We start from the raw sequence: 24,207 nt of genomic DNA on the forward strand, positions 1-24,207 counted from the left end.
GAAAAGGCTATGTGAAACTTAAATGCCTTTTCACAAGACAGGCAATGGTGCTTGTAACTTCATTTTGCTCTGAACCTATCCTTTGTTTCACAAGACAAGCAATTCTGCAATTGTCCTTGTCATTCTGGTTAATGCTTCACTACTTGTTTGATGTCTACTTTATGCTTTGTTTCATCATAATTTTCATGTTAGTCATATAAACACACATGACAGAAATTTAGCCTGAATTGCCTTACTAACTGCATCACATGACAGCCATCTTATTGGATCATACATTACAGTCTTACAAACAGTACTTGCCACATGATAGCCAACAAACTAACACTACTGGAAGCAGAGCTGAGCTTCCCTGCTACTAAACCTACCACGAAAACAAGGAAAATCATGACCAAATTATCATATTTGGCTTTGAGAATGCCAATCTCTGCTTTCTTGTCCTTCAATTCTTCTTCTAATGCCTGAATCTTGGCATCCCTGCCTTCATCTTCTTCAGTACGAGGAGGAGCAACTTGCTCAGCTCGCATCCTCCACACAACATCTCGCAGATCTCCAATCAAATCACTCCAGAATTTCGGTAATGGAGCATCGTGCCACTCAACATACCCACACCCATGACCATTCTGCACAATTGTAAGAGAATCAATGAGTGCGAGCAGAAAGATCTGAAAAAATCACAGAAAATGCAGAGTACTCAACATGGCGTCGGGGCAGGCGTAGTACCTCCGGCCTGGGTTCTGCGCACTCCAGGATATCCACCTTGGAGCTTTCTTCCTCGGATTGCAATGGCATAGCTTCTCCCCGTCATAGGCCATTGGATTTTCCCGATAGGGAACCGGCGACCTCCCCTCTGTCGCACCCCTCCTTCCAGAAGCTCCTCGGAATCCTGGGGCGGAAGAGGAACCAGATGACCAAGACATGATGTAGACCTGGAGGGCGGAGGGCGGCGGCGATTCTTCACAGGCGGCGGCGAGCGGAGCTTTCGGGAGTGACTGGAACGAGAGGAGGAGGAGGAAGAACTTGGAGAGGAAAGATAAGAAGAGTATATAAAAGGAAAGGAAAAAAGAGAAGAAAATGTTTGCAAAGAAACCCCTCCAACTGGCTTGGACGGGAGCCACCCGCTTTCCCCGAGGGTTTCGTCGCAAAAAAACACCGACCACGACGCTTTCAGCCACCGACAGCCTGTACGCTCGCTCTCCCCGCGCTGTACGCACGACGGTGACCAAGATGAAACGTGCACCGTATATAGGTACCGTAAGTAACGTCTTCCTGATTCCGGTGACCGTGTTGAAAATACGTGTCAAATACAAGTATTGTGGATGAATTTTACTCTTCCTGGAAAGGCTGGATCCAAGAGCACTCTGTATGCATGCTCGTGGTTGTCTTGGACGAGCTTTATTGGATTGAAGGATCTGCTGCGACCATTACAGCTTCAAGACGAACGAGTTTTGTCTCGTCCTGGACGGCCGAAGTGCACAGATTGCGACTCCTCTCGACGGGGACATTGGACATGTTACCGACACACCACTAGCTTTGCCTAGTTGCCTTCAAACAAACCGCGATCATTTCTACCGTGCGATTCTGATCATGCTTTGGTGCGTCTAGGGACAACAGTTGGGCGTTGAAATGGACGAAAATCACTTTGTTATCGCACATTCAGTGATGAAGGACTTGCAAACATTTTCATCAGTCATCACCGGCTGCCAAGCACAACATTCATACTCGAAGAATAGGGGAGACCAAGTGACCAACGGCCCAATGCAATAACCGGTTCTCCAGCGGGGCATGGCTAGCATCGGGTAATTAACGAGTTATAATTGCATAATTCGCGTTGTTTCAGTTATAATTGCATCATCAACCAAGGTGGGCACGCCATACAACCGGCATCCTCAAAAAAGAAAAAAACTTCGACTTTCATCAATAATTGATGACCTTGAGGGATTTGGGAAGTGCGTACTTTGAGTTTGAGTGCACAAGAAATTGAGCTTAAGATTCGACTTAATGTGCAAATTACATGTCTGTTGCCCAAGGACGAGCTTAAATGGTACCAACAAATCAAAGTGTAACGCGGGACTCGACCCCCTGTGTCGCCCTCCTCTGGCGACCAGGGGGGAAACCCTAGCCGCCGCCGCCCCAGGTCCCCCCACCTTCCTTCCTTCCCTCGCCGCCGCCGGAGGGGGGCCGGCAAAGCCGCGCGCTCCCCAAGGAAGGTGGCGGCGGGGCGTTTCTTCCCCTCCCGTGTCCATGGCGAGAGGGAGCTCGCATGGCGAGAGGGAGCTCGCTCGGGCGCGGCTCAAGGGCGGCGGATGCGGTGGCGTGCGGCGGGCGCGGAGGTGCTTCTGGCCGCTGGCGGCGCGGTGGAGGCGTGTCGTCGCCGACGTTTGGTGGCCAGGGCGGGCGGCGCGGTGGAGGCGTGCCGTCGCCGGCGTTTGGTGGCCAGGGCGGGCGCGGGGAGCGGCGCTCGGGAGATCTCCGGGCTGCACGCACGGGTCGGTTCTGGGCCTCTGCCGGGCTCGTCCTGCATGTTCATGGAGATGCTCGTGAGCTGGTGGTTGATGGAAGGAGATGTTTGGCGCCGCTGCTGCGGGTTGCATCCTTCGGAGATGAATGGCACCGATGGGTGTTGCATCCTCCGGAGACGAATGGCGCCGCTGCAGGTGTTGCATCCTCCGTTTCAGTGCGGGGAAGAGGAAGGAGGAATGCTAGTGCGCCGGGTGGAGGAGCTGTGATGTGCGGATGGCCGTGGAGGCAGGGCTTCGCGCTGGCGAGGTCTGCGGGAGTTGAATGGCACTTCTGGGGTGTTGCATCCTTCCACCGAAGATGGCGGCTTCGGGTGTGCGGGGAGCTCATGTCTACGGCTTTCGGCGTTCATCCTCGAGCCCCGTGTTGGTGTTGGTCGGCGTCCCCTCTATGTGGCGTTCCGGCGGCGTCCACGGTGCTCTTCGGCGGTGCTCCGTTGGCTTCTGGGTGTGCAGCCCGCTACGCGGCGACGGCTAGAGGTTGGCCAGGAGGTTGCTTCTTGAAGACGAGCGTTTTCTGGCTGCGGGGCGGGGTGCGTTCGGCGGCTCTCCGGGGGTTGCGATGCGGAGGAAGTAGGTGGTGGTTTGTGCCGGTCCTTGTTGGGCGGGCGCGAGGTCTTGGGACTCTTCGCTGGGCGAAAGCTCTGTCTTGGCGGCCAGCCAGGACCGACGACGGTGACGCATGTGGGCGCCGCATCCTTCTTGAAGGCGTCATCGAAGTGGGTGTTTCTTGATCTCCGCCCGGGCTCTCCGGGGGAAACCCTAGATCCCTCGCGGGATCGGGCGTGGGCGGCGCTTTTGTGTCGCTTTGCCTCTTGGGGCCTCGCTTTGGACGTCCACCGGGCAGAGGGACTTGTGGAGGGTTTTGGTGGTTTCGGTGGAGGCGGGTTCGTCTTCGGCCAGGCGGGGCGCGACCTTGGGGCCGGCGTGGTAGTTGGAGCGGTGGCTCCGGTCTTTCGCCTCCGCTTGTTGCGTTGAGGTGTGGTGTCGACCTAGTTGGTCGTCGACCCGTGTGGAGCGCAGCCTCGGGACTGGTGTGTGGTGTCATGTTGTAACGGTTTTTCGGCCAGTTTTTCTTATAAACGGGGCAACTCTTTTCTCCTATATCAATGAAAGGCAAAGCTTTTGCCTCGTTTCAAAAAAAAAATCAAAGTGTAATTAAAACTCTTCTTTTATCTAATCGATTGATAGTTCGACTGCCCATTCCTCAAAAAAAAAAGCGTAATTCATACTTGAAGCAGACTCTAATACTAGATATACTTCCGCAATGTGGCCAACGGCTGACATAGGAAGAAACTAATTCATACTTTCCATCAAGATGTATGACACATTGACCGCGTACAAGGATGAGAAAGAGGACAAATATTTTTTTCCTTTATGCACTGCTTCAAGAAGCTTCAAGGTTGCAAGAAATGGAACAACGTCCGGCTCACTCTCGGCATTGAGGAAATGGACTCCTCCCCGCCCCTCAGCGGCCTCGGCCAGTCGCCTAATCGGCACCAAGAAGAAAAAGGCCGAGAGAAATGGGGGTATCCTCATTGGCGGTCCTTGATGTCTCCATTGAGAGGATGGTTTCCTCTTTCTCCTCTAACAACAAAGAGAGGAATGAAAGGGGCGCTGCTATGTGGAGGGTCATGTTGGACAAGCAAGATGCGAAGTTGGGGCTCGAGAGGGAAAAATTGGAAGCCACCAAGATGGAAGCCCAAGTCGGCATGATGAAGACCATGAATGAAGCATCGCACATTGCATTGGCAAAAATAACGCAAGAATCAAAGATCTTGACGGTGGACATGTCCTGAATAGATCTATTGGCGAGGGCATGGCACGATATGTACCGTGAACATATCGGGAAGGAGGTGATGGCTTCCCAAGCAGCGGTGGCATCAGCGGCCATGGTGGCGGCAACACCACCGATGATGGAGGAGCTACCGGTGCCCATGGAGCCATCAGTAATCGTCAAGCCGAAGGTGATGTAGGTGCCAACACCGTTCATTTGATTTATTTAGCCATGGAGTCCAAATTGTTTTGGTAGCTGCACTATGATGGCGGTTTGGTGGCCGGATGTTTTGGCCAAGTTAGACATTGAATATTTATTTGAAAAACTTGACTTAAATTTCTATCCTATTTGTGAGTTTCAATTTATTTTGACCAAAAATCCTACTAGCTATGCTACTGAAATCACCGGTGCGAGGAAACTTCCCTATGCTAAGGGTAAGGGATGTTTGTGCTGACATCCCCAATAACACTATGCCAACGCTTATTTGGGACACACGGTGGAGATAGCTCTTAGAGCCCTAGTGTACCTAAATGCTCCTCCATATCAACAAATCACGATGCCTTGTTAAGGCTGGTGCCAATGCATCACCCCACTATAGCCTCGCCACGTCAGCTTTTACCCTCACTCTCACCCCACTCTGACCCCACGGTGCCAGTGCACGGACTATAGTGCCAGCTCTCACTTCTCTCTCCTTCCTACTGCCTCCCTACCGCCTCCCTACCGCCCCCACTAGCACCGCTATCGCCTCCCTCTCGCCCCATTGTCGCCTCCAACGCGGGCTATAGGCGGGCGGTACCGCCCCCTACCGCCGGGCGGTGGATCCACTGCCCGCCGCTAGCGTCTCGCCCGCCTCTCGCCTCCCTGTCGCCCCGACGCGGGCGGTACCGCCCCGCCTCCAGCCCGCGTTGGCACCAGCCTAAGGGGCAGATAATCTTGCAGAAAAGATTGGAGAAGTTCATTTCGTTACGTGCACTCAGTGTCAGATTCAACTCGCGGTAAATTCTAAGAGATGAAAGAATCGCAAACATCACCAGCTGCCAAGCACACGATTCAGACTAGAAGAAAAGGAGAGACCAACGGTGCACTGCAATAATCGATTTCCATCTCGAGTGGGTCACGGCAAGAATGGACGGTAGCTGGCTAGCATCAGATTTAACACGTTAACAGTCTCGCCAGCCAACGCTACCAGTGTTACAAGTACGGACTACTTCTTCATCTCAGTTTCAAAAAATAAAAAGTATATCCGCACCTGCAAGCGTCCAACATATCGGCCCACACACCAAAAGCAAAAGTTCTGGGATGTGATAATAATCGAGTTATTCGAATTGAACGCCATAGTGAAGTCAGACATACACAAGAGGAATCAAAGCAAAAAACCGACAGACCTGTTCAAAGGCGCATGGAGGACATGCTATGTCTTTGAATCTAGAGCCTACGCAAAAGTTACACTACGACATGTTTGATTGTAGCAAAGGAATAACATAATGTTTTTCTATAGGATTAAACTACAAAATTTCTACTATAAATTAAACAGATTGTGTAGGAAATTTTTCCATAGGATCCAAATCCTAAACAATTCCTATACAAATTCTATGAATCAAAGGATACCTGAATATTTGTACAATCCTAAATTCAAAAGGTTGTAAGAAGATCCATTCCACATAAAAAAAAATAGAACAGATCTACAAGTAAGTGATGAACAAGCTGTCAAAAGGATTCAAGACTGGAGCTGTAAAATTATGGAACAAAAAGGGGCCTGACTGACGAAGCTAACACTGCTGCCCACTAGATATAATATATGGGGGATGGCTGTTTATATCCGACAGTTTTAAGAAACCATGGATCAGCCTAAAGTTAGTCATTCTCTCATTTCCGCTGGAGTAGCTTACACACTAGAAAACAAAAACACATATATTTGTTGTCCCTAACAATCAAACTAAACCAATCAGTTTACTTCTGTGTTCAGAAGACAGAAAAAGGAGAAGAATCAGTATGGCTTCACATTTTAGTGTCAATATGCCACAACAATAAAGGCAAGCATGGAGTTTATTTTATTTTATCAAAGAAAGCAATTTTTGAAAACAAAGTTGCAGCGACAGTATTGATATCTACAGTATACCATTAGCAAGAGCAATGCATGCATACATATCAAAAGCTAATGGGGAGTGCATGTGTCCTTCAGAGGTAACAGTGAAATCTAGTGTAAACTGCACAGCTTGCTGTCCCTGTTGCAGGCCATGGTAATTTACAATATCAAGAGACTTAAGTTGCTAAGCATTGTGCAGGCTAACAAAGATCCATGGAAGAAGCCCTTGTAATAAGAGACCAAAAAATAAAGAGCTTACTCAAATCTCCACTAGCTGATTAAAGCAAGCATGACCCAAACATGACAGAAAAGCATCAGTACTGCATCTATCATATGGGCTATCTATTATCATAATAAGAGATTGAACTTTTTATCCAGCTAGCATCGAGTGTTTGGTGGAAACCATGAGGACCTCATTAGGGGCATGGCACAATATGAAGATAGGAATGCTCAAGGCAATTGTAATGTTGGATTAGTTACCCTGCCAAACAAATGTGCCGAATATTTTGCACCAGAATCTGCACACCTCCTACCTCTTATGCACAGGTATCTAGGCATAATCATAAACAAGCTTAACTGGACCAATATTATATGCTTGACAAAAATCTGAACAAGCCACCTAAGTTCTTAAGCACACAGAGATGCTAGTACAAGCATGTAAACTGGGCTTTAACTATGTTATGTTCAACAATTGTAACACAAGACATCTTCTCTCGTTCTGTGAACTAGAATACAAAGCATTAGACCATCTGCTATCCAAGAGATAATACAAGCTTTTGAGGTGACCATTCATAGTAGGCAACCTACAACGGTGTACAGTTCCTCCCTCCAATATTATGTTAGCCTTTTTTTGCCTAATTATAGCTCAAGCACATTACACATGCAACGTTACTAATTACTGATAACAGTGATGCTCCTCAACAAGATATTAGTGTGATAGTGTCAGAGAGCAGTCAGAATTCAATACAAATAATTAACAATGTGAATATGCACAATGATCATTCACAAAACTTCTGACAATGATGAAAATATATGAGAGCATAGCTGAAATTACTTATCATCATGCAAAATAGCAAAAGATATCAACAATTTAAACAAGTAAAATACACAATATCACATCTTAACCATATGAGAATAAGCAACTTAATAAGACTGTACAAACAACATGGTCTTAAGGATCCTTGTAGAGAAGGTAATACAACAAAAAAGAAGCAGCACATGCATCATATTCATGCAAATTAGCTGTCAGTCTAATGAACTAGGGAGCAAGAGCTTTAAAAAATCTGCACCGAAACCAGTCCTTCAGATCAGCCTTATAGGCAAACCATATGTGACTAATATATGTTCCAGAGACTACCTTAGGTCAACACCCCTTCTCTGGTTTTAAGAAAGGAAAGAAACACTTATTTCCAGTGTCCATAATGCAGGCTGCTTTCTACAAAAAGATATGTACGAGCCAAGTTGTTCAACATAGCTCAATGACGCTAAGCCATAGAAGTGTTATGAGGTGGACAAATAAACATAATTATAACACTTTTTTTTGTCTCTCACTTATAACAAAGCGCCGTCTATTTTCATTTGTATGATTGCTCCTGGATGAAGATAAATGAGACAGTAAAGCATCTTGGACAGGCATCATTATTAAAAAAACATATGTTTATGCATTAGGCAGGGCAGACATAACGAGATAAGATGCTTAATAAAGATCATAGTTACTCCCTCCGGTCATGTTTAATTGACGGTAGTTTTGCAGGCACGTAAGCTAGCTTGTACGTACCCTCACGTCGATCTTTTCAGACCAGAGGTAGTAGTAGGTAAGATCATGTTAGGACTTCTTATTTGTTTGGGAGCTGAATTCAAATTGTCAGGCAAGGTCTCCAAGAATTATGCTTAAGCATTAGGCAGGGTAGACAGTAGGAGATAAGAACCTAAAAGATCATATTTAGTAGGTGAGGTCATGTTAGGGATTCTTATTTCTTTGGGAGTTGAACTCAAATTGTTAGTTCTACTAGATCTGTTTGAATCAGGATAACTACATAACTTCTCCAGTAGTTAGTCCTGTAAAAGGTCTTCTGTTATTTTAGCAAGAATAAATCAGTCTTGCCATAATGTGAGTCCAGGCATGCACACAAGAGTGAACACGCCATACCTAGTTACCCATGAGCTTGTGCCGCCTGACGACCTCACTCCAATGAACTCTCCTACCTTTCCGTCAAAAGCTAGCGCGTAGCAAAAAGTAATGCACAGATAGCCCAAGGCACTACAGCGGTCGAGACAAAGTCTCCTGAATATAATGATACAGAACCTTTATTTCCCAGAATTAAGAGGTGCTTTAAAAAAGAAAATATATAGGTACTCAGGAGTTAATTGTGCCCTATTTTTTTCTCGAGAAAATGCAAAAACCCTTTGCGTTCATTTCATTGAAAAGCTCGAGAGTTTTACAAGCCTCCTAGGAGGTAAGGAAACAAGAAATACAACTCAGTGAATGTCCCAGGTATGCGGCAAGCAGAGAGTGGGATCAATCATCCTTCACAGAAACATCAGAATTCAAGTGTGTGTGATGCTTATTTTTGTCTACAGTTAGAGCATCCCCACTCGTTGGCGCTCCCCACGCTCAAATCCGGCGAAATTTTCGTCCGGATTGGAGGAAAATTTGGCCTGGGGAGCGCCGAAGTTCCAGCCGTCCCGGGGAATTTGCGCGGGCTAGAGCATGGAATCTTCACTGACACGCGGGCCAGATCGCGTAATTTGCTCCATCCGGAGTCCCCGGCAACACCCCGGGAAACCGAGGATGGCCTGGGGAGTCCGGACGGATTTAGGCCAAATCCGGACGAAAACGAGAAGCTGGGGGCGTGACTGGGCCAGTTTCGTCCGTCCGGATGAAAAAAAGAGGCCCCGGGGGGCTATCGGGGGGCATGAGTGGAGATGCTCTTATACCACATGATTCATCACAATTTTTAACATATGTTCCAGCAACATTTTACTTCCATCGTATCGGTTATGCTTGTATTATTTCTATCAAAGCAAAATAAAGGCCCAGCTTACAGCATGTGCAAGAATCAAACTATATCTAGTAACCTAGATTTTTTTTTCTTCTATAACCATATGACCCATAACAATTCCTTGGCTACTTAAGTAACATATTGCGCATCACACTCTTATACTGATTTGGCACTAAATCGTGCACCACGATGATATGCTTAAAGATCATCATCAACGCAAGGACTATAATAAGAGAGTATCATAACAGCAAGTATACAAGGAAAACCCAAGCCCCACAAAAACAAGCACCACTTCAAAGTTCTAGGAGGAAGCTACATTGGAGGCTAGTAAATGTGATATATTTGAACATTGCAACATAATTATTTAGGAAGAGAGGAAGACAGTAATCGTCAATCCTAGACTTCTATGCATGCTCACACAAATTGTAGTACTGCCAGACCATAGAATGAGGAAGAAAATATAAAGCCCAAGCATAACAAAATGCCTAGGCATCACAAAGCATTTCAAAATGATAGGGCATTCGCCATCATCAGATAAATTTCACAACGAAAGGGAAAATAAAATTACAGTGCTTAACCCGCATCTTGCATCCATATCAGATTCGTACACATCTCAATCATTCTTATTGGAAGCAAAACAGAAGCAACCTAGGATGGATTCGAGGAGACCTGTCCGTGGCGCGCGCGGATCACTCGGCGAGGGCGTCGGCGGACGCGGACGCGGCGAGCTCCTGCTGCTGGAGGCGCTCGAGCGCCCTCTGGTGCGCCCAGGTCTCGATGGTGAGATCGGGCTTGGCGTTGAGCCCGACGCCGAGGATGACGACGGTGAGGAAGGAGGTGAGGTAGCAGGGCAGCTCCCAGTCCTCCCACTTGCGCGACTCCCCCGGCGGCGGCGGCGTGCGGTTCATCGGGTACCCCTTGGGCCGCACCTCGTGCCCCGGCGTCGTCCACCGCCCCGCGCCGTCGCCGTGCCCGCCGCGGACGCGCGCCGCCGCGCGCAGACGCGCCCGCAGCATGCCTCCCGCCGCCGACGAGATCGCCCGCATCGCGCTCGGTTGGTGAGGTGGGGGATTGGAGATCGGAGAGAGAGAGGTCGCCGATTTGGGGGCTGCTCTGCGGAGACGACGCTGAGGTAGTGGGGGTGTGGACGTTGCACTGAGTGGTGTTAGTGGGCCGGATTAGATGAGTTAGTTGGGCTAAAGATATATAGAAGCGGGGGATCTTAGTGGGCCGGAATTTGGAATGACAAATTTGTTGTAACAGAAATATACGCTGCCACAAAAATGTTCCCTCTCTCCTAAAAAACAGAATTCCATCTCCAAAAGGGTGATGTGAGTATCTCTGTGTGATATTTTCCTAGATACTATTAGTTTGCCTGTTCATTTAGATACTACTGTTGTACTTTTTAAGTTCTGCATATTTCCCCTCCGAAAATTAAATATGGTACGCCCTCATGTCCTAGATTTGTCTAAATTTGGATGAATATAATCATTATTTAGTGTGTGGATACATGTAAATTTATAAAAATCCAAGACATCATTTTTAGGACGAAGGGAATACGACAAATTAATTAATAATATTCCATCCGTTCTCAAAAGTGCATCGCATATTTGTCCAGATAAGCGTGTTTTAGTGTATAGATACATTTAAATCCAGATAAATATGCGACATCCTTTTCTAGATGGAGGAAGCACAAGTAATAATTTTTCTCATCATTTATCAATATATCACCTCAAACGTCTAGGAACTTCTATGTTCAAATCTCCAAATGTGTCACAGGATACTGGCAATCATTACTCATCCACTTCAACTAAAACCTTCAGTTGAACACGTAATGCTAACTGTGCCCCGGTTCTTCACATATGTATTTAGGATACCATGGAATGTGTGGCTTCTTCACTGTATCTTAAACATTTCTGGAATAATCAGGTCTGGGTCCAAGATCAACAGCACAAAGGGCTTTAAGTTAACCCACATGACTATATGGGGATGAATTCAGAGGTAAGAAAACAAATATGGCACAGACTCTCACCTATATGCAGAACAGAAGAAATCAATATACTGTTCCTGTTTGATCTTTTATTAGTAAAACATTTCACAAAAGAATCGCCAATTATTCATCGTGTGAATTCGTGATACAGATACAAAATTTCAGATTCAGTTGGTGTACTATTGAACATCTAGCGACTTCCAGTCATGGAAGGACAGCCCATCAACAGTCGATGGCCGGAAGAGGAGCGGATTAACATCCCAGCCTTTCAGGTTTCCTTTGGACCATCTCATATTGACATTGTCGATCTCCAGGCCAGAGATGTACTCCAGCATCATACCACCGGTCTTGTGCTTCACCATCTCCTGGCACCCAGGCCTATAATCATACAGGCCCCCAGTGTAGTTTGTCCATCTCTTGTAGGTTAGGTCAACATTCTTGAACTTTAGGTTGCGAAGCAGGCCATGGCTCGATCCAGCCAGGAAAACCCCGTTTTCGGAGACCGATGAGATGTTGATGAAACGAACATCTGAAATGGTGCCTTCTTTGTAACCAGTGTGCCTTGGGCAGGTAGTGATGTAGATCGGTTCTGCCCTCCCCCACCATGAAGGATCGTAGTATCTGGTGCGCATTTTGATGTTCGAAAACACCACATCACTAACGTTACCTGCAAAATTATGCAACCCTAAGTCAGAGGATGCTTAAAGCAATCTACAAATTAAGGCAATATCTGAATGTACAAGGTAGGGTCAGTGCTAAGTAACATTTGTTGTAACTGAAGGCAAACTAAAACTACAACAATGGGGTTGCCTAAGAAAATGCCCCCCCTGAAGTTTTTCAAAACATGGCCGCTTCCACAGGGCCAGTAAGTTGTAAGCATAAGCACAGTAGCTTTTCGAAGAATAAGATGTTCAGTGTTATCACCTAAATAGTATTGTATGTTGGTTCACTGACAATTGCAAGCAAAATCATTACCTCCATCACGGATCTGAATTCCAAGTCCTCGATGGGAATCAGCTATAGTTATGTTGTCAAAGACCAGCCTCTCATAGTTGAAAAAGCTCGCACTTCCAAATTTGATTGCAGAAGATTTAGTCCGGATCCAGCAGTTTGTCGCTGTCAAATTGTAAACAGGCCCTGTGCCGGACTTGGGGCAGATCGCATCATCTCCAGTGTCTATGTGGCAGTCGGCGATGATCGTGTTGTTTGAACCCTCGATGTCGATCCCGTCATTGTTGGGCGTGTCAAAGTCCCCGTATATAGACACATTGCGGATCACCGAGTTGTCACACCTGACAAGATGCAGACTGCAGAGAATGCAAGCATATCAACTATCAAGTAATTTGCTAATCACATGAGTACACTACATTTGTTCAATTAGTTCTGAGTAAGATCAGAGAATGGTGAAGGATTTGCTCACCACCAGTAAGCTGGCTGGTTGAGAGTAATGTCATGGATCATGACGTCCTTGGAGTCGAGGAAGCCGACGAGCCGGGGCCGGCACTCGTCGCCCTGGCAGTCCCCGGTGACGTTCCAGCTGACCATGATGTTCTTCTGCGCGTTGGGCGTGATCACGAACGCGCCGCCCTGGCCGTTGATCTCGCCGCCGCCGGTGACGCCCGCGCCGGTGGTGTTCTCGGCCAGCACGACGTACCAGCGTCGCGACTCGGGCGGGTAGTCCCGCTGCCTGGTCCCGCCCAGGAGCCGCGCGCCGGGGGCCACCTCGAGCACCACCCGCGAGCGGAGGTGGACCGTCGCCGTCAGGTAGTCCCCGGGCGCCGGGAGGAGCACGCGGCCGCCCCCCGCCGCCCCGCAGGCGTCGATGGCCGCCTGGATCGCCGCCGTGTCGTAGCGGGACCCGTCGCCGGCCGCGCCGTAGTCGGCGACGGAGAAGACGCGGGCCTGCGCGGCGGCCTGGGGCGGGAGCGGTGGCGGCGGCGGCGGCAGGAGGAAGAGGAGGAGGAGGAGCCCGGGCGCCATCAGGAGGAGATGGGATGCCGCCATTGCGGCCGGCGTTGACTCGAGGAATTCGCTCTCTGCTGCTTGCTGTCCGAGCTAGTGGTAATAGAAGTGGTGTAGTAGCATCATCGAGTCCAAGTGGGGAATCATGGCACGCGAGCTGCTCGGTTTGTGCAGTTGGATGGGAGTCGGAGGCCATGTCGCCGTCGGGACAGGATTGAAGATGATCTGATCTGGTGCGTGTGCGAGAAAGGTGTTTGTTCAGTTCCTATCGGCTGGTGTGACCGGATAAGAGAATCCATGACAGAGATGTAAATCGAAAAACTCAAACTCGAGTTGAGTCTTGTAAAAACATTTATTTATGAGTCGTAAAAACTGAAAACCAGAATATTTAAAAAGTCTTTACAGGAACTGTCGGCGCCGCTGCCTGATCTCCCCTGACAAGCAGACTTCAGGGACGTCCGCGTCCATTTTCACCCTGAGAAGCAGTGGCGCCTACCTCTCCATTTCTCTCTCCCGTGGTGCGGCGGCGTGCCGTGGAAAAGGAGCAGCGGCGGCGTGCGGTGGAAACGAGCAGCAGCGGCGGGAGGAGATGAGCAGGCGGTGGAGGGGGTTATTGATCGAGAGGGCCTATCATCTCCCCTTCCCATCCTCTCTCGTCCCAATCCTTTATAGGGTTTCTCGTGGTCGGCGGCGCGAGGAGGCAGAGGTGGAAGGGCAGCGATGGATGGCGACCGGCAGCGACGAGGAGAGGGCCGAGGTGGAGGTCATCGACGGAGGGCAGCCGGCGGCGACCACGGCGGCCTCCTCACCGCTATTTGTGAGCACAGCAGGCCGCCGGCCGCGGCCATCCGTCGCTGACCGCGGCGTCATGGTCTCCGGGGAGGGCAGCGGAGCAGTGCGGGCGCTGGCCTCCCGTACCACGACCTCCTCCTCCTCTACGCCGACCCCATCTCCGAGCGTGCCGGCGTCGATCTCCTCCTCTACCTCGACCTTGGGCTGCTCCTCTCCATCCTCGAGTTCAACAGGAGGACCACGAGCCAACACCATCAGAGGGCGCTCCGATCTGCTCCTCTCCGTCCTCGAGTTCAATAGGAGGAGCACGAGCCAACACCACCAGAGGGCGCTCAGGTCCTTGAAGAAGAAATGCTAGCAATGCACAAGGTACTAGCCTGATCTGTAGCCATATTTGGGTGCAGGTTTTTTTTTTTCCTTACGATGAATGGAACTCTATTTATTGTTCAGGTTGGGGATTGCATTCAGTTTGAATACAAGGATTTAGCTGGGTCGGAGCAGCATGGTCTGTAGTTTCTTGCAATTTTCCCTTCATATAAATGCTTATGTTGATGTATGTGCAACCTTCAAAATAGAGTTCTTTTGTGGTACCCTCAAATAAATAATAGCCCTCCATTTCAGTCCATCCAAAGGCCTAAAAAAATTCATACCACCCTCCAAAACGTGAAAGGTATGTTACATACCTTTCCCAAATTTCGCACCGAAACGGAAAAAAGCTGTAACCGGGCCTGGCCCAAATAATGACCCCGGCCCAAGAAACAGGCCACTGCCCAATTCACAATTCACAGGCTGCAGCCCACGTAGAGTAGTTTGCTAGCGTGAAGGGCCGAAGGGGACGGGACCAACCTACCCTTAACCCTCGTTCGTTCCGTGGTCGCTGGGTGGGTTTCCGCCGCCGACCGTCGGCTTCCAAATCCGGTGGCGCAGCCGCCTCTGCCCCTACCGCCGTCATGCTTGGCGAGTTCTCCACCACCCCCTCCGACGCCCCTTTCCCACCACTTACATGTCCTGGCCGCGCGCCGTTGAACTCACGGTGGATTGAAGATCCTCAGTGATGTCGCCGTCGCTTGCCAAGGCGGCCAAGGTCGTTACGAGGTTCCGATAGCGGGACCTGGCGTCCATCGCGACGCGCCACCCGTTCCAGCTCGGCAGTGGCGCAGGAGATGTTAGGAGGCCGACGCGGTGGCTCTGGGAGGCGAAATGAAAGGAGACGATTCGAGATGTCGCCGGCCCGTGTTTTGGTGGTCAAAGGTTGCTGGCGCGTCGCCTTCTCCGGCGTCGGCCTTTCCCGGTGCTACTCGTGGCCCTGGAGCGTCACTTGGTGCATTTGCTGCGGCGCGCCATCCTGCCACCTAATACCTGGTAAGCAACTAAGCATCTATCCCATGGTTCTATTAACTGCTCAGTGCTTCACATTGTTGCAACTTGCAAAGGTAGTTTGGCTCTGTAGTTTATCTTCCTAACTGGGCATAGTTCAGGAGGGGTTTGGGTGAGGGCTTAGTAGACAAACAAAGTGAACTCGCTAAAGTTTTACAACAGCAACAAGTATACTCTGTGTCAATGGATTTCTTTCGGAGAACATTATTGGCTAAAGGGAAAGGTTGAGCTTCGCATTTCTCACATGCATGACTTGTCTTCATCACATAAAAAATTGATTTACAGATAAGTGACACGAAACATGATTTCCATTAAAGGTACTGAAGTAGTAGACTGTTTGCCATAAAATCAAGTAGATTTACGAATCATAGAAGGTAATATATTGAACCCACACTTTGTTTTTAAGGCATATTCAGATCAGCTACATCAAAATTTTCAGTCTTTCTTTTTACAACGATTTGACAGAATTGGATGTTGTTCCTTGAAAGAATTTGACACAGAAACTGAACCACTTGTTATGCTATCGTCAAGATACTTAAGATATCACTACAGATATCTTACCATAAAGTTCAGGGCGCCAGAACATGCGAAGTGTGATACGATTGACATATTCAAGATCGATCAAGTCCGTAGCTATGTTTACCTCCACGTCGACAGGCAATCAGCATAGTACATCTTCAAGCACCGAGAAAATTGACATACAGTTATCTACTTCCACCTGATGCACAGTTTTTTTGGGGTCTCACTCCTGCAGTATATGAAAATATGGCGATCCATGCTCGCTTGTCTCTGTTTTCTTTTCTTATTAATTTTGAACAAGTATGAGTTGTCTGGTGTACAGTCTATCCTGTAGGCTATTTATTAATATGCAGAGTGGTGAAATAAGAGCTAACCTGTGTGTTGATTTGCTTTTTTAGGGATAGTGAGGCCCTAAAGCTGGACGAGAAGGCTCCTGGGCACACCGGAGGATGTCCCACTGGCATAGGAGAACAAGGTCAGCAAAAATGGCAGTGCAAATGTGGAGGAAGAAGGTAAGGTATACTTCGTAAGCAACTTTGTTCGGTTATGAGGGTGGGGACTCCATCATGTCTTGGCCCCATGACAAGTTTTCGAGGACTTCCATGGACAGGGTTAGTGTACTGACTACTGAGCTTGCGATAAACTATCAGATCCACAAGTATTGTTTTGAGCTGTCTTGTTTTGTCTGGTTTTGATCCTTCCATTTTCTTCAATGATATAGACCCATGACAAGGCTACTCAGGTGGATGGTGAGAAAATTGACATGGAGCCTGAAAATATCAGGTTACATTTGGAGGTAACAAGACAACGTGTTTTGATATTAGGTTCGGGATGAAAAGAAGATTGAACAACAAATAAGTGACGCCAAGCTTCAAGATGAAGCATTTCTAGCATTTTAGGATGGCGGTGATAGAAGAGCTGGAAGCAAAAGTTAAAGAAAATAATAACAAAGATGTTGCACAAGACAAGATAAAGGAGCTCGAGGTTCTTATGCAGAAGTCGATCAGATTTTTGGTGGTGATCGTCAGTGTAGTCATCGCCTTAGCTGATGTATTAACTAACGTGTATGTAGCTAGAGTAATTATTCCAACCGTATAGATTCTTCATTCATGGATCTTGGAAATCATTTGCTCAATATTATTCATAGATCTTGTAATTAATGTGCTCAATATTATTCACGGATCTTAGAAATCATGTGCTTAATATCATTATGTATGGCGCAATCTCTTATTTAACAGACAAATAGTACGCCCAAATCATGCCAGACCTCTGCGACAGAATGATTGCAGATGGACCGACACAAATGAGTTAATTCAACTCTATCCAACACATGTTGGAAAAATGCGTAAACAGAAGGAAACATATGCTTCCCTGGAACTGCAAAACAATGGTATAGTGATAACATGCAGCAAAGTGAGTAAACCAATGCATAGGAGTAAAATTGGCTAAACGCAGTTTACAAACGGACTGAAATATTACATTTCAAATTATTTGACAGCAGAATGAGTACCAATTAAATTAAGCAAAATGAGTAGTATCCTTTGTTTAAAGCATGTGTAAAACCGCCTGAATCGAGCCCGTGTGCCTGGCAAATATTTCACCTCCTCATTCCTAATACTGAACCCTTTGACCTTTGCATATTCATTGTAGAACTCATATCCTTCGTCCTCACTTCTGAAGGTCTTGCTAACCACGAGGTGATACTCTTCACCCTCCTCCTTGCCAGCACCTTGACCATCCATGTCCAAAAACCGCAATCACAAAAATAAGACTCATGTTACTAGTCAAGTAAAATCATGTCTTACAAAGAAAGATGGCGGAGTCAATCAACACCCGTCAGTAAAATGGATATGTTGTTTCAAGCGAGAGGTCAAGCAACTCTCATACATTCAGCAGTCATGAAATTTCATAATGAAAATAAATTTTCAAATAACCATATCATATGAACATGATAGTTGATATATTTGTCCTGTTATGCTTGTTTCAAACATATCTTTTAAGGAAAAAAGCAATAGTAAACCGTTCATAAGTAGAAAAGGCAGCCTGATTCAATCATAGCTGTATTTACTATATCAACAAGCCGAACACTTTGAAAAATTCAGAGGAGCATATTATGACAGAATTCTGAAATTACAAATTAATGGACTGCAGAAGTTATCCAAAAATGGTAATCCAACTGACAATTTTAACATCCCAATTTATAAAGCAGTGTGGACTGTTATATGAGAAGATTATGCATATTCCGCATGGAAACCACACATAACAGACATTATTGTAATATTAAATTTAATGTCTCCATGTAAATTTCAGACATTGAGTGTTGACTTGCCACACAAGAACTCTTCAGCTAAGACTAATTCAGTAAGCACACCCAAGTATTAGTATGAAAGAGTAAACTGAATTAACAAAAGCAATTGCATCTTAGACCATAGGAGCTGATGCATTTATCAATGATTACTTCCAAAATACTTCAGTAAGATATTTTTAGATCAACAAGCCGCAGCCCCATTCTAGAGAAACGGAAAAGGTTCAGGCAAAGAAGGCTAAAGCTACGTTGCATCAAACTATGGACTTCAGTAAGAAGAGAAATGATCATGTTTTCTTACAGCGTTTACAGCATATTCAGGGAACGGATAAGTTTCTGGCAAAGATTTCACAAGCAGTAAAGGCTAAAGCTACATTGCATCAGCCTATGGATTTCAGTAAGAAACGAAGGCCGACAGAGTGGAACAACACACGGACATAATTCATGCTTAAGGGTCAACGGACCTGGCGGCGAGATTGGTGGCGGCGTCTCTCGCCGGCGACGCACGACGGGGCCGACCTGGTGGCGGCGGCGCTCGCCCGCGATGCAGGACCAGGCTGATCTGGTGGCGGAGGCACTCGCACGCGATGCTGGTGTCGCTTGATGTGGCGGCGGCGATTCCGTCTACGTGGCTTGCGGAGGAAGGGGTGTCGCGGCGGCGTTTGCGCTCGACGCATCAATACGAGATGGTGGAGGTGGCGGCCGCCCTCGATGCAGGAGGACGGGGTGTCGATGGCGGCGGCGGCGGTCGACGCGGGAAGACGGTATGGCGTCGGCGGCGGTCGACGCAGGAAGACGGCATGGCGTCGGCGGCGGTCGGCGCCGATGCAGGAGGACGGTAATTGGCGGCGGCGGCGGTCGGCGGCGGAGCAGGAGGGCTGATTGGCGGCGGCGGTCGCGCTCCAGCCAAGACGACAGGATTTTGGAGGACATAGGCGCTGCGTCCTGAGCCAATTGTTGGGCCGGTTCAATGCTATTTGTTTTTTCCATTATCCACGCCTTGCTGGATTATTGGGCCTAAACTAAATCATTCAATCCTGACCGTTGCCTAAATCATACCTCTCCTCTTCTCAGCTGTGGTAAAAGGTACCGTAAAAGAAGCCTCAAAATAAATCACTGACATGTTACACCGGTGTATCAAAGTTTTTTCACTTATACTCCATAATCTTTGGGAATCTTAGTGTACTGAAAATGAACACTAGGAGAAGTGTCCACCAGTTTATTCCCTTTGGCTTCGATGATCAGGGTTAGTCAAGATTAAATTAGCTACATAAGCTGCCAGTTCATTTTCTAGATGTGAGGCTACATTCTATTTCTGATTACAGCATCGTGGTAAAACTAACCTACCTACGGACTACTGTCATTGATTTTGATGCATCAGCGACAGATATTATGAGATAATGATGTCAGGAACTCAGGATACTGTAGTGAGCTAGAAATTGATTTGCTTGGTGGGTTGCCTTGTTAGCTTTCTAGGTGGTGTGTCCCAATGTCGTTGCAGCCACTTGTGGTGACGTATAATAGGGGTTTCTTATTATAAACCATTTAGCATGCTCCCTACCTAAATTGTGACCAATTGGGGGCACGGTTGCAGGTTCAGTAGCCTAGAAGTGTTAAACAATGGCCTTTATCTTGAGATGCCAGAAGTTTATGGTGCACTAGAAATTTGAGATGTCAGAAGTTCCCAAAGTATCTGAAGCCTTGACAACGTCTTGTCTTGTGTTAAAAAGACACCTCTTATTGTTCAGAGAACAGGTTGTCTTCAAAACATTGACAATGTACTGTCTTTTGTTCAGTTCATGTGAGCAAGTGGAAAATTATTGTCTTATTGACTATTGAGACTCTAAAAGATACGATGTGAAGTGTTTTGTGAAAATATAAATTTGCTGCAAGTTGAAGAAAAAAAATGGAAATTGATTATCTCTGAAGTTTTTATGTGAAGGTGCAGCTAATATTTGTGGCCAGTAATCTCCCATTTTGATGCAACAAATAACCGTGAAAAATATTCCTTTCAGGTACGTGGCTTTCTTGTGTAACAACAGCTTGAGGCATCACTTACAGGAATGGACCTTGTCATCATCCTTGCTGGCCTCCCAGGAAAACCAGAAATGACAATGGATGATTTATTCAATAAAATGTTGGGATTGTGTGATCAATTTGTGAGGGCGCCTCCTCCGCCCCGTTCGTGACCTTCCGCGCCGCGAGGTGGATCGTGGTCTCCGTCTCCTCCCCGCCCACTGCCGCGCTCGCGGCCCTCACCCGCGTCAAGGGGCTGCCATTGGACAAGGTTGGGGAGGTAGCACATGAGGCGTTCTGCACCGAGGTCTGTAGGAAAACGTTGCATAGAAAACAAAAAATTTCCTACCGCGAACACGCAATCCAAGCCAAGATGCAATCTAGAAGACGGTAGCAACGAGGGGGTATCGAGTCTCACCCTTGAAGAGATTCCAAAGCCTACAAGATGAGGCTCTTGTTGCTGCGGTAGACGTTCACTTGCCGCTTGCAAAAGCGCGTAGAAGATCTTGATCACGATCGCTTCCGGCGCCACGAACGGCAACACCTCCGTACTCGGTCACACGTTCGGTTGTTGATGAAGACGACGTCCACCTCCCCGTTCCAGCGGGCAGCGGAAGTAGTAGCTCCTCTTGAATCCGACAGCACGACGGCGTGGTGTCGGTGGTGGTGGAGAAATCCGGCGGAGCTTCGCTTAAGCGTGCGGGATGTGGTGGAGGAGAGATACCGCTAGGGTTTGGGGAGAGAGGGGGAGGCTAGGGCGCCGGCCAAGGGCAGCCCTAGGTGGTGCGGCCAAGAGTGAGGCTTGAAGTGGTCAGCCCCTCTCCTATGCCCCTCATTATATAGGTGGAAGCACCAAGAGTTCTAGTCCAAGTCTTCGAATAAGACCCCAACACTAAAACCTCCCATATGTGGGAAACCTACTCAAGGAGGGAGTCCTACCCAAGGTGGGACTCCCACCTTTCCTTGAGGTGGGTTGGCCGGCCACCCTAGGGGAGTCCACCTTGGACTCCTCCCCTTTAGGGTTGGCTGGTCATGCAAGGTGGAGTCCCTCCGGGACTCTACTTTCCATGGTGATATCTTCCGGACTTTTCTAGAACCTTCTAGAACCTGCCATAAATGCACTCGGATCATTTCCAAACTTGGAATATGACTTCCTATATATGAATCTTATTCTCCGGACCATTCCGGAACTCCTCGTGATGTCCGGGATCTCATCCGGGACTCCGAACAAATATTCGAACTCCATTCCATATTCAAGTTCTACCATTTCAACATCCAACTTTAAGTGTGTCACCCTACGGTTCGTGAACTATGCGGACATGGTTGAGTACTCACTCCGACCAATAACCAATAGCGGGATCCGGAGATCCATAATGGCTCCCACATATTCAACGATGACTTTAGTGATCGAATGAACCATTCACATACGATACCAATTCCCTTTGTCACGCGATATTTTACTTGTCCGAGGTTTGATCTTCGGTATCACTCTATACCTTGTTCATCCTCGTCTCCCGACAAGTACTCTTTACTCGTACCGTGGTATGTGGTCTCTTATGAACTTATTCATATGCTTGCAAGACATTAGACGACATTCCACCGAGAGGGCCCAGAGTATATCTATCCGTCATCGGGATGGACAAATCCCACCGTTGATCCATATGCCTCAACTCATACTTTCCGGATACTTAATCCCACCTTTATAACCACCCATTTACGCGAGTGGCGTTTGATGTAATCAAAGTACCTTTCCGGTATAAGTGATTTACATGATCTCATGGTCATAAGGACTAGGTAACTATGTATCGAAAGCTTATAGCAAATAACTTAATGACGAGATCTTATGCTACGCTTAATTGGGTGTGTCTATTACATCATTCATACAATGATATAACCTTGTTATTAATAACATCCAATGTTCATGATTATGAAACTAATCATCCATTAATCAACAAGCTAGTTAAGAGGCATACTAGGGACTCTTTGTTTGTCTACATATCACACATGTACTAATGTTTCGGTTAATACAATTATAGCATGATATATAAACATTTATCATAAACATAAAGATATAAATAATAACCACTTTATTATTGCCTCTAGGGCATATCTCCTTCGAGTCTCCCACTTGCACTAGAGTCAATAATCTAGTTTACATTTGTAAAGATATAACACCTTGGCCTTATGGTGCTTTATCATGTATTGCTCACGGGAGAGGTTTTTAGTCAACGGATCCGACACGCTCGTAAACGTATGTATTTTGTAATTCATTTGCGTCTCAACGCATCACTCATTTCCAAATGAGTCGGCATTAAATATGTTTGATCTTCTGGTGGAACCTTAATTCCAGTTGTCCGAAATATGTCACTAATATTGTCACACACAATATAGCTTCAAAGTTCCGACTCTGTCGGAACTGCACCAAGTTCTCAAAGAACCTCTTGACTTAACATCCTTTGTCATTGTCAAAATAATGACATACTCGCCTTCTTTTGTAGAATCCGTCACAATATTTAGAACTCTTCTAAATCTAGCATAGACAACTTCTAGCTCATTGTGCTACCTTTTAAACAACACTTAGTCTAATTTGAGATTGAAATTATATTTTATATGTGACAAAACTAATATCGGTGTAACACCTTACAGCGATTTGTTTGTCATTTCTTCATACAAAAATATATATATATATCCTTAGTTCTTCTAAAGTACTCAAGGATATTCTTACTGTCGTCCAATGATCATCATATGAATCATTCTGGTATATGCTCATAACACTTTATAGCACATGATATCTGATTGTGTACATATTATTCGTGATCTATAATCACTCATGTGTTTTTACTCATTGAGTGTCGGATACACTCAAGTCTTGTTAAACCTTCACATGACAAGAACATTTTCTTAATATTTCTATATTGAACTACTTCAATATCCATCATATGTATTTTGACTTAAACTTATTTATGTGTTTCAATCTATCTTCATAGATCTTGACACTAAATTTGTTTCGATCCATATCCTTTCATTGAAGTTAATTCTCAATGAAACCTTTTTAATCAAGTATATAATTACATCATTTATAACCAACTATATGTCACCTACATAAAGTATTATAAATGTGTCTTAGCGCTCCCACTTAATTTCTTGCAAATGCAAGCCTCTTCATCGTCTCCGATGAAATCAAAAAACTCTTTGACTATTTCATCTGGTGAAGATTCCAACTCCGTGATACTTACTTCATCCAATTGAAGCTTGTATACCTATCTAGTATTCCACGGACCAGCAAAACTCTTGGTTGTATCTTGTATACACCTTTAATACATACTTCTGATAAGTAATGTATTTTGCCATCCTACTAGCATATCTCATAAAAGAAATATGTAGTGATTACTAGAATAATCCACATAGACTATAAGCATTGCTACGGAAGATCTAATCTTATCGTAGTCAACTCTTTGAACTTTGTCGTAAACAATTTTTCAACAAGTCGAGCTTCTTCAAAGATATTTCATCTAAGTCTATAGATCCATTTACTTTCAAAAAGTATTCATCTATTATGGATTTCATGGTGCATGGCCATTTTAACGGAGTCAGGCCCATCATAACTTCTTTGCTTGTAGTTGGTTTATCATTGTTCAAAATCAATCCTTTGTCCACAAATCATTTATTTGATCACAAAGTAAACCATACCTACAAGGTTCAATATGTACTTCGATCTCCATGGCTAAAACACTTTGTAGTCATAGGAGCCATGATCGTCGTGGCCGCTTCCGGAACCAATTCCGATGTCGCGCTACTCGATCATTATGCTCGTGTTCATAAACCTTATCAAGTTCTATTGTCCTCCCACTCAAAAACTTCGCTA

The 24,207-nt window shown here is 46.4% G+C and overlaps 2 protein-coding genes and 1 long non-coding RNA gene across 3 annotated transcripts; 1 reads left to right on the forward strand and 2 right to left on the reverse strand.

Annotated features, from left to right (window-relative positions):
- Positions 1-9,828: 9,828 nt before the first annotated feature.
- LOC124654604 lies at positions 9,829-10,427 on the reverse strand. Its single transcript, XM_047193598.1, has one exon. The coding sequence runs from the start codon at positions 10,425-10,427 to the stop codon at positions 10,071-10,073; it is 357 nt and encodes a 118-aa protein (XP_047049554.1). The 3' UTR covers positions 9,829-10,070.
- A 989-nt stretch (positions 10,428-11,416) lies between these two features.
- Positions 11,417-15,247, reverse strand: LOC124657188 (exopolygalacturonase-like). Its single transcript, XM_047195780.1, has 5 exons — positions 15,158-15,247; positions 14,066-14,479; positions 12,792-13,285; positions 12,347-12,678; positions 11,417-12,038 (listed from the first exon to the last, which is right to left on the reverse strand). Exons 1-5 carry the CDS (start codon positions 15,245-15,247, stop codon positions 11,551-11,553), a joined length of 1,818 nt encoding a protein of 605 aa, XP_047051736.1. The 3' UTR covers positions 11,417-11,550.
- A 140-nt stretch (positions 15,248-15,387) lies between these two features.
- Positions 15,388-17,149, forward strand: LOC124658412. The gene is made up of 3 exons (XR_006989176.1): positions 15,388-15,487; positions 16,420-16,632; positions 16,743-17,149. It is a non-coding gene; the product is annotated as an uncharacterized LOC124658412 (long non-coding RNA).
- Positions 17,150-24,207: the final 7,058 nt, after the last annotated feature.

Source organism: Lolium rigidum, chromosome 5 (genome assembly GCF_022539505.1).
Source record: "Lolium rigidum isolate FL_2022 chromosome 5, APGP_CSIRO_Lrig_0.1, whole genome shotgun sequence".
Lineage (NCBI taxonomy): Eukaryota > Viridiplantae > Streptophyta > Magnoliopsida > Poales > Poaceae > Lolium > Lolium rigidum.